Raw genomic sequence first — 10,833 nt, 5'->3', positions numbered from 1 at the left:
AGGTAAGCATTGTTAGCAATACACACTTAAAACCCTTTAATCTTACCCCCCCAAAAAAATCAACAGTGCCCCTTATGAATGAATTAAACCAGCCAGGAATTAAGGAGCAGTAAAGCCTCTCCGCTGAAGTACAGAGTTATACAGGAGTTTTAGTGAAGTATCTCCAGCACCAAGGCTGGAGCAGCATTATTAGTTAGCATTAGCCACTAACCACGCTAAGCATTTGCTCTTTTGCCATTCTGAGGTGAATGAATGGTGAATATTATTGGACTGTTGCCTGCTGCTGACCCTGGCTATCACTTCTGGAGCAGCATTAGCATTAGCCGCTAAGCACTAGCTCTTTTTTTGCTGTTCAGATGCAAGGATATTGGGCTGTAGCCTACATGTTTACCGTGTTAAAAGTTAAAAGTACGTGGGACGAACTGCTAGGTTCCTCAGTTTAGTAATGCTAATGCTGCTGCACCCAGCCTTAGAGGAAATCTGTAAATAAACGGTAGCGCTTTACTGCTGACATTTACGTAAACATGAAGTGAAGCATGCTAGCATGCTAGTTAAAAATGACAGTATTTTAGTTTTTACATAGACATTCGTCTTTTAGGAACAATTTGCTGTACATTAGTTTTTATATTTTGTGTTAGCTACATTAGCTTTTTAGCTCTGAAGCACAGTTAAAGTCCTTTCTGAGCAGCTTGATTTTGGGTAAAGGGGAAAAACTGACCGCTAAGTATTTCCTTTCAGTATTTTAGTAGAATCCCTTCTGTTTTCTCTCCCACTTTAACCAGTTCCTGCTCAGTTCCTCTCCCATTCCACCGTTGGGTTTGGGAGATACGTGGTCCACGCTCAATGTGTTTAAGTTTTGGTCCATTAGTACGTTGGTCCACTGTTTTGCCTTCTTTTTCTCGTCCATCTTTTTTTTTTTTTTTTCTCGTACAAGGTGTTCCAGCCACCCTCATCCGTGCCTTACACTTCTTTCTTTCTTCTGTTCATTTTTACACCTCCATACTCGTATTCGTCCATCCGTCCATCCATCCATTCATCCTTTTATCCATCCATCTGTCCATCCATCCTTCAGTCCATCTAATGGTTTTATTAGCAGATGTGGTGAAAGAGCTGTAGATAACCATGCGGATGCAGGCGACTAATAATATGACACACACACACACTCACACACACACACACACACACACACACACACACACACACACACACACACACACACACTATACAGACTAAGTCTAAGCGTACATAGTATTTTGTATTTTGCAGTAGGGTCCCAGTGCATGGAATACATCTCATTTGTCAACAATAGCCAGGCAATAGACTTGTACATCTCTCTCTCTCTCTCTCTCTCTCTCTCTCTCTCTCTCTCTCTTTCTTTCTTTCTCTCTCTTTCTCTCTATCTCACACACACTCTCTCACACACATACACACAAACATGTATTTTCTTGCTTCTCAGAAGCCGTAGCGCTCTCCCGTCCATGACAATGTCTATTATGATGTCATAATAGCAAGTGTGTCCTCTCTCTCTCTCTTTCTCTCTCTCTCTTTCTGTCCTTTGTTGTTTGTAGCTTTTGTATGAATCACTGTGCAGTCACTGTCTGTCTGCTTCTCCTCCTCCTCCTCCTCTCCCTTTGAGAGTCCACTAATTGTGGATATGGGGAGATTCAGAAGGTAGAACACACTCCAGGTGTGTGTGTGTGTGTGTGTGTGTGTGTGTGTGTGTGTTTATTTGTCCAGTGGGCAGGTGAAGGAGTCTCGTATTCGCACCAGTTCAGAGACGCTCAGGTGGCCGTACAGCTTATTGTACCACTCCGGGCAGCGCCCCCTGGAGGAGAGAGAGTAGAAGAAGAAAATGAAGGGTTAGATGAAACATTATGACCATTTATTCAGCTCCACTGATCATATAGAAGCAATGCGTAGTTCTATAATAAGAGACTGTAGTCCTGTATCTGTTACTCTTCAGTTTTTTTTTTTATATAAATGCTCAGGACCCCACAGGACAACCACAGATCAGCTGTTATTTGGGTGGTGAGTATTGCACTCTCAGCACAGCAGTGCTGCTGGAGTTTTTAAACATTGTGTTTGACCACTGTCCATTCAATTAGACCAGGGGTGTCCAAACTTTTTTTGTTGGGGGCCAGAAGGAGAAATATATTTGAAGTCACGGGCCACAGACTCTGTAATAAAACAAATAATGAAATATACCACTTTAAATAATACATTTCCTGATTACTTTCATTTACACATCATTTTACTTGACTTACTATCTTTATCTTTGACAGTGTTGTGTAAACTAAGATTTTTCAAATTGATGTTTAATTTCATGATGTCTCTTAATATTAAACTCCTTAATTACGGCAACATTTAGACTCTGTTTTTCTGCGCTAGAAATGCGCACCCTCTCTGCTTTTAGACTCTTTGCCCCGATTTTCTGCGCTAAAAATGGGCACTCTCTCCGCTTTTAGACTTTTTGGCCTGATTTTCTGCGCTAAAAATGCGCACCCTCTCCGCTTTTAGACTCTTTGGCCCGTTTTTCTGCGCTAGAAATGCGCACTCTCTCCGCTTTTAGACTCTTTGGCCCGTTTTTCTGTGCTAGAAATGCGCACTCTCTCCGCTTTTAGACTTTTTGGCCTGATTTTCTGTGCTAAAAATGCGCACCCTCTCCGCTTTTAGACTCTTTGGCCCGTTTTACTGCGCTAGAAATGCACACCTTCTCCGCTTTTAGACTCTTTGGCCCGTTTTTCTGCGCTAGAAATGCGCACCCTCTCCGCTTTTAGACTCTTTGGCCCGTTTTTCTGCGCTAGAAATGCGCACTCTCTCCGCTTTTAGACTCTTTGGCCCGTTTCTGACGCCTAGCATTCAAACTTTGAATCTCACATTATAAAAACCTGCTTAACAGCGGGACAACTTTCATTCTATTTCTAAAATACCTCACGGGCCGCTCCAAAAAAGGAAACAAGCCGCAAATGGCCCGCGGGCCGTAGTTTGGACACCCCAGAATTAGATACTTATCTGCTCGACTACTCCACTACCTAACTTTAGCTGTAAAGTTAGAGCATTAACACTGAGTATAAAAACTCCAGCAGCACTGCTGTATCTGATCCACTCCCACCAGCAGAACAACACACACTACTAACACACACCTCCACCATTTCAGTGCAGTAACAACAGTGCTGAGAATGAATGACCCAAATAATAATAATAATAGCTGATCTGTGGTGGTTTTCTCTCCTGTGGGATCCTGACCGTTGAAGAACAGGATGAAAGGAGGATAGTAAAAAACGTAGAGATGCACAATGTGTGTGTGTGTGTGTGTGTGTTTGTTACCTGCAGTCTGTCCTGGAGATGTGTGTGAGGCGGCTCTTGTTATTCCCGCAGGGTTCGATAAAGTAGCGTGACGTCAGGACGTTAGTGCGCACGCCCAACACCGCCGCGGCCTTGTGATCCACCGACACACACACCAGCGCACACGCGCCTTTAGGGAGGTCGGTCAACCATGACCTACAAAACACACACACACACACACACACACATATATTGTTTTATTCTATAAACTACAGACAACATTTCTCCCAAATTCCAAATAAAAATATTGTCATTTAGAGCATTTATTTGCAGAAAATGAGAAATGGCTGAAATAACAAAAAAAGATGCAGAGCTTTCAGACGACCTTAAATAATGCAAAGAAAACAAGTTCATATTCATAAAGAGTTTTAAGAATTCAGAAATCAATATTTGGTGGAATAACCCTGGTGGTTTTTAATCACAGTTTTTTTTTTCATGCATCTTGGCATCATGTTCTCCTCCACCAGTCTTACACACTGCTTTTGGATAACTTTATGCTGCTTTACTCCTGGTGCAAAAAATTTGGTTTGATGGTTTGTGATCATCCATCTTCTTCTTGATTATATTCCAGAGGTTTTCAACTTAGTAAAATTGAAGAAACTCATCATTTTTAAGTGGTATCTCTTTTTTTTTAGAGCTCGCTCACTCGAAAGTAATTAATTATCAGACAATTAAGACACTAGTTATTAATATATTATTATTTTTCTTTACGACGTTATTAAACAGTACTAAATTTGAATGCTTAACAATTAACATTTCTTAACTAAGTATTAATTTAAGCATTTGCTTACCCATTTATTAGTGTTTATTACTTTTCTAAGTAATGGTAATTACTGTACATTTACTTGCACCAACGATTGACAATGACCTGCTAATAAACAGGAGTCATTTGGCACTAGTATTAATGCCGGGTGTGGGCTAGATGGGTATAAAGCCCAGCAGAATCATTGGAATAATGGTGCTCCATTTAATACATTTAAAATAATGTATCTGTGCACACTTCTTTAGTTATTATAATTGGCTGCCACTAGATGGCGCCATGGTGTAATAAATATCACAAATACACATCTGGCACATGTCTTGTACTTGTGCATACTCATATTTTTCACACACACACACACACACACACACACACTAAAAATGTGTATGTGTCTCTCTGTCTCTCACCTGAGCACCACGTGGTCCGTGGGCGGATGTGGAGCCATGGTGTTTCGGACATACTGATACACCTCCGAGGATCCATCCAGAGTCTCCACCACCCTGCTCTCTAACAGGTCCTCGTCCCACCGGGCCTGCTCACGCAGGATCCTCTGCAGAACCTCCTCCGGCGCCACCGGTACCTCCACACACACCTTCCACTGTCGCAGAGTCCGGCCGTCGCTCACCTGCAGAACCACGCCACTGTTACTGTTATCCCAGCATTATTACATTATTATATTTTCCGCCGTATCATTCATAGCATTAGTTAGGGATGCAACAGTACAGTGTGGCCATGGTTCGGTTCGTATCACGGTTATTGAGCCACGGTATCGGTTCGGTTTGGATTTATATCAATATATAAAAAGCTTAGATTCTCTGAAACCGAACCTGAAAAATAGTCTCTGACACAGGCATCTGTTTTTTAATGCTATTTTTATTTTATATAAATCTCTGGCGTGAGTGATAATCACAATATAGCTAAGTAACCAAGTATTATCATTAACTAAAAAAAAAACGAACGAAATAATGAAAACTGAAAGTAAAAAAACATTTTTGTTGACTGAAACTAATAAAAACAATAATTAAAAGAAGAAAAGGTAACTAACTGGAACTGTATTGAGAGTTTATAAAACTCAAACAACTAAAACTAAAACAAACTGAAATCACTGATAGAACACCCTTCGTTTTTGTGTTTCTGTGGAGAGACAGCCTACTCATTTAAATAACCCCGCCCCTGAGGGCTGCCTCGAGGTCACAGGCTGCAGAGCGGAGCTGACGGTCTGTTATTGGTCCCGAACATAACCAGCCCTTTTACAATAACCACACTTTTTTGAATAGAGCTGAATAACGTTTTAAAAAACGAATTCTGGGGGGATATAAAAATTTGACAATATAAGCAGAGGTTACACTAGCTGCTGCATTTACATAATGGAGGTAGAATTACTGTATATTGGAAAAAAAGTAATTGAAAGTTGTTCTGTTTTGCCATTGAAACCTATGGGGATGGGTGGGGTTACACAGCTTTCTGAAACCGAACAGCAGGGGGCGCCCGATCTATCTGATATGATGTGTAAAAACTAATAAAAAACTAACAAACCCACCCTTAAAAACGAATTAAAACTAACTGAATTTGCGGAGAAAAATTGAATTTTTGAAAACAAAATAAAATTAAACTATAATGAACATTCAAATCTATTGTAACCTTAAGTAACAAAACAAACTGTTAAAAAAAAAAAAATCTCCAATTAGAATGTTATAATCACGCAGCTCTGGGCGCAGCACACGCTCAGCAGCCCCTCCCCCTGGCCGTTCAGTACCAGTGCGTTCCTTCTTTTCGTTGGCTCTGTTAGTGCGCGCACCGAAATACCGCGCTCCATCCTGGTGTATCGAACCGAACAGGCTGAACCGAACGGTTCCATAAAATACAGAGAACCGTTGCATCCCTAGTATTAGTATAATTACTGGATTATTTACATGTAGGGGTGGGCGATATGGCTCTAAAATAATATCACGATATTTCAGGGTATTTTTGCGATAACGATATACTTGGCGATATAGGAAAACTAAAATAATTAATTAATTTCAGGAATATAGTATAATAGTCTAACAGCATAAACATAATGTGGCAAATCAAATAATAATAGCATAAAATAATATAATGCAGCAAATAATATTGCAGAATATTTAGTGCCTTAAATAAAACAATTATACAATAAATACACCTAAAGCTTCACAGTAAATAATAGACTACTTTGAAGACAGAACAGCCCTATTATCACGATATGGATTTTTAATATCACGATATTGCTGTCACGATATATTGTATACGATACAATATTGCCCACTCCTATTTACATGTGTACGTGCATGTGTGTGTGTGTGTGTGCGTGTGTGCGTATGCACGTACCTTTCTACAGGCCAGTTCTGCGTTTTCAGGAGTCCCGCAGCTTTCGTATCCCCTGAACCGGTCCTTAGCTTCCTTTAGCAGCGCCTCCACGTTCTCCTTCATCACGCTCCTGTAGCTGTCCTGCAGCTCGTCCATCCGCAGTGGACTCAGGGCCTGGTCCACATACGAGTTCCTGCAGCGAGACAACTCCTCCGGTACCTGAGCAGAGAGAGGATCCACCATAAACTCACTGTCATGATTCTATACACCACACCATACCTACATTTAGAGTGTTATATTTTATAGATGTATTAAACACACAGAGTGATCTATTTTAAGCGTTTAGTTCTTTTATTGTTGATGATTATGATTTTGGCTTACAGCCAATGAAAAACCCAAAAATCAGTGTCTCAGAAAATTAGAATATTATATAAGAGCAATTTGTACTTTTGGCTACAGTGTGCGCAGTGTGCCAAGTCCTGCTGGAAAATCCGCATCTCCATAAAAGTTGTCAGTAGCAGAGCTAATAAAACACAGTGGATCAACACCAGCAGATGATTAGCATGTCTCTCCAAACAAACCATCACTGATCATCAGTAAATTTTACATTTCATATAGAAATCAAGAGACCAGAGTCTGGAGGAAGAGTGGAGAGACACACAGTCCAAACTGCTTGAGGTCTAGTGTGAAGTTTCCACCAATCAGTGATGGTCACATGATGCTTTCCTGTTCTGATACTTTTATGTAGATGAGGATTTCATTTTCCAGCAGGACTTGGCACACTGCCCAAAAGTAACAATTGCAATTATATAATATTCTAATTTTCTGAGACACAGATTTTTGGGTTTTCATTGGCTGTAAGTCGTAATAATAATCAACAATTAACAAAATAAACGCTTACAAATAGATCACTCTGTGTGTTTAATACATCTATACAAGTAACTTTTCACTGATATAATTTTTTTTTTGAGACGCACCTCTATTATTTACCCTAATTTCTACATTTACAGAGCTGGATTGTTTTATATCAGCATTTTCAACACCAGTAATTATGAAAGAAATATCTTGTGGGAGGAGCCTGCATATACTGTATCATTTGTTACTGTTATAAAACAGTGATCAACATTGATGAATTCAGTTGAGGGCGGCTGGAGCTCCTCAGATCCTGTTTGTGTGGAAGTGTGAGTGTGTGTATATCCTGTTCGTTTCCTCATTGCGTGCACTGGTGTGTGTCCTGTTCTTTTGCCTCTTCCCCTCTCTCTCTTTCTCTCTCTCTCTGTGTGTCCTGTCATTCTTTCAGGCCTTTTCCTGTTCACTTGGGTTTCCTCCCTCTCTCCTTCTCCTGTACAGATAAATCTGTTATCTCCGCCTGGTGAAAACATTGGGCCTGTTCCTGGGTGCGCTGATGACCGGTGCAGGGGTCAGATTAAAGATGTTATCATGCTGTAACTTATTTAGAGCTGCTGGATGACTATAATTAGCCCTTCGCCACAGAAATCGTCAGCAGATATCAAATTATTTACCGGCTGTGGGACTGGAGTGGATTGGCTTAATCCAATGAAGGAGTTAATTAGAGGGAAAATAAGGAAAAAGCAGGCTTGTTACACTGCAGTCAGTGTGTGTGTGTGTGTGTGTGTGTGTGTGTGTGAGTGGAAGTTTGTGTGCATAGCTCCAATATGCATAGACCTATCATTATATATAGATATTTCCATAACTATAACATATACAAAGCATATAAACATTGTTAGGTATGGATACTTTCATATACATACACATGTATGTATTTCATATATATATATATACTCAAGGCACATTATTATCACATATAGATATCAGGATTGTGCCATATCGCATCATACGCAGTAATAACACATAAAATAATTTACATTTTTGAATATTGTAAACAATATTATACTCTGGAATATCGTGCCATATCACCAACCCCTAATTATCACTATCACTATCAGGGAACTACTTTTTTTGCTTTTTATTTTTTTAGTTTTTAGCACAAGAAAAGATATTACACTGTTCTAATTTCTCATTATATATCTACTAAAGACTGATTATATCTGTTCAGTATCATTTATTTTATTTTAATCCTGGATATATGGAGATATTTGGAGTCATTATTAGTATTATTAATATCATGACATTCAGGATCATTGATATTGTATTTATTAATAACCCAGTTAAAAAGTGTGCCACGTCATATCATAGGCAATAATACAATTTAATTTTCATTTTGTTGCAACAATTTGTTGAAATATATATATATATATATATATATATATATATATATATATATATATATTAGTATTTTTCATATTTACATCAAGAGTATCGTTGTCGCCAGAAAATGCCAGAAAATATCGTGATATTATTTTAGGGCCACATCGCCCACCCCTAATAGATACATTATTTATCAAAAATATTAACTGGAAGTAATTTCTGAGTAATTTCTATTGGTCAATTAATCATGAAATTCAGACATAATGAAGAGCCAGATTCATAATATGACTAAAAAGTGAACAAAGGTTTTTTGCATGACACATATATATATATATATATATATATATATATATATATATATATATATATATATATATAATGTATGTATACTGTATGTATGTATGTACAACCCCATGTCCAGACTTTGTATAAAAACAAACGTGTGTGTGTGTAAATGTGTCTGCATGGACCCATAATGGTGTGTCAGATCTGATTTGAGTCGGCTCCCGAATTGGATTTGTGATGTTGTTTGACTTCTGCTGACTTTCATTATTTTGTTCTTATCCAATGAAGCACTTATACTCCAAAGGCATGAAAGGTATGTCAAGATGTGTGTGGGTGTGTGTGTGTGTGTGTGTCGCTAGAACAGCCGAGGTCTTTGCTGTGTCCTCATACAAGGTCACTACCTTGCATAACAGTGTTTACAAAATTCCTGCTTGGCTGAGGTAAGCCTGTGCTTCTGAAGATGTCGGTCTCTATAGTGTCTGTAACACGCACCAGCCCAACAGTGAAGCATGGTGGTGGTAGTATTATAATTAAGTATTAATACATATAATACAGGAAGTGGTTAATTAGCAATGTCTAGATTTCAAGACAATCATAACCATAGAAGATTACAGGCCAGGAAGGACTGTTTGTGCTCAGTCGTTTTTAAAAAGACAAAACAGAAGTGAAACATGGTGGTGGTAGTATCATATAGTGTGGATGTGGTATTTCTCAGTGGAGTATCTAGTTAAAACAAGTGCAGAGTACAGGGAGATACGGCTTGAAAAATAAAAGCCTAGATTACAGGCCGTGACATCCTATTGTACACATTTTGAACATTCACTGAGAATATCTGCATTAGGTGGATGTTGTGCTGACACTGCCCATTCCTCAACTAACCCCATCCCAACAGTGAAGCATGGTGGTGGGAGCATCATATTGTGAGGAGGCCGTTCTTTAGAAGGGACTGACTGGGCTTTTTGTTAAATATGAAGGTGAAAGGATGGTGCAGAATACTGTTAGAAACGGAAGCTTTGTAGAAAGTTGGTCTTTGAGCTTGGGCTTAAAGCTAAAACAACACTGGAGTCACTGAACAACAAGGAAGTCAATGTTCTCATTCTAAAAAAGACAATTCTTAAAGGTTTTTTTGAAAGTCTGAGCTGGTCTTTGTTGGTCAAGGGGCTTGAAAAGCTGGAAATACAGAAAGAAACTAGCATGTCGTCGACATACACGCAGCAGTTTTAAAGTATAAGTGTATCTAACCTGGAAGAGTTTCCTGCACTCCTGGATCATGTGTGCCAGGCCATGTGTAGCTGCAAGGTTTTCGTTTAAATCTCTTTGGTCAGGCTTCCCAAGCGCATTCTTCCTGCTCATCACCCTGAAACACAAACCGTCATTAACACACATCTCTGGAAAGATGCTTGAATTACGAACGAAAGCTCAGCAACCTTGTCTTCTTCTTCAAGTTCTTCAAACAAGGGAAGGGATACAACAGAACAGGTTCAAAAGTAGAAAAGTTAAACAAACCTGGGTGAGGACGCATCCCTCTTGACCGTGTTGAGGTGGAAGAGTGACGGCGCGAGGCACACGGCCAGGTTCATGCAGGTCATCTGGTTCTCCCGCACGTTGGCCGTGACGTCGCTCAGGAAACACAGCAGAGTCTGCAGGGTCTCGCGGCTTTCGTCGGGTAGCAGCAGAACGGCAGCTCGAACCGCCTGCAGACGCTGATCTACGGGCATGTCTGAGAAAGAGAGAGAGAGAGAGAGAGAGAGAGAGAGAGAGAGAGAGATGATAAAGTAGATGTTCAGTAATGTAGACTCACTCACTCACTCATTTACTCGTGTTTAGCAGGCTAAATGTTAATGATTATCCAAGAGAGGCTGCTTTTTATGAGTACTCAGATAGCTTCG

General features: G+C 39.6%; 1 protein-coding gene across 2 annotated transcripts in view; it reads right to left on the bottom strand.

Annotated features, from left to right (window-relative positions):
* Nucleotides 1–903: 903 nt before the first annotated feature.
* Nucleotides 904–10,833, bottom strand: part of dlc1 (DLC1 Rho GTPase activating protein) — a 134,084-nt gene continuing 124,154 nt past the window's right edge. For both annotated transcript variants that reach the window (XM_049472219.1, XM_049472220.1), the window contains 6 exons: nt 10,451–10,664; nt 10,187–10,301; nt 6,452–6,649; nt 4,513–4,730; nt 3,328–3,501; nt 904–1,825 (listed from right to left, as the gene is read on the bottom strand). In XM_049472219.1, the coding sequence (XP_049328176.1) occupies nt 1,726–1,825; nt 3,328–3,501; nt 4,513–4,730; nt 6,452–6,649; nt 10,187–10,301; nt 10,451–10,664 (1,019 nt within the window). In that variant the 3' untranslated portion in view covers nt 904–1,725. The remainder of the gene's footprint in view (nt 1,826–3,327; nt 3,502–4,512; nt 4,731–6,451; nt 6,650–10,186; nt 10,302–10,450; nt 10,665–10,833) is intronic.

Source organism: Astyanax mexicanus, chromosome 25, assembly GCF_023375975.1.
Source record: "Astyanax mexicanus isolate ESR-SI-001 chromosome 25, AstMex3_surface, whole genome shotgun sequence".
NCBI lineage: Eukaryota > Metazoa > Chordata > Actinopteri > Characiformes > Acestrorhamphidae > Astyanax > Astyanax mexicanus.
Note: the sequence above shows the minus strand (reverse complement) of the source record. Positions and strands in the feature narration are given on the sequence as shown.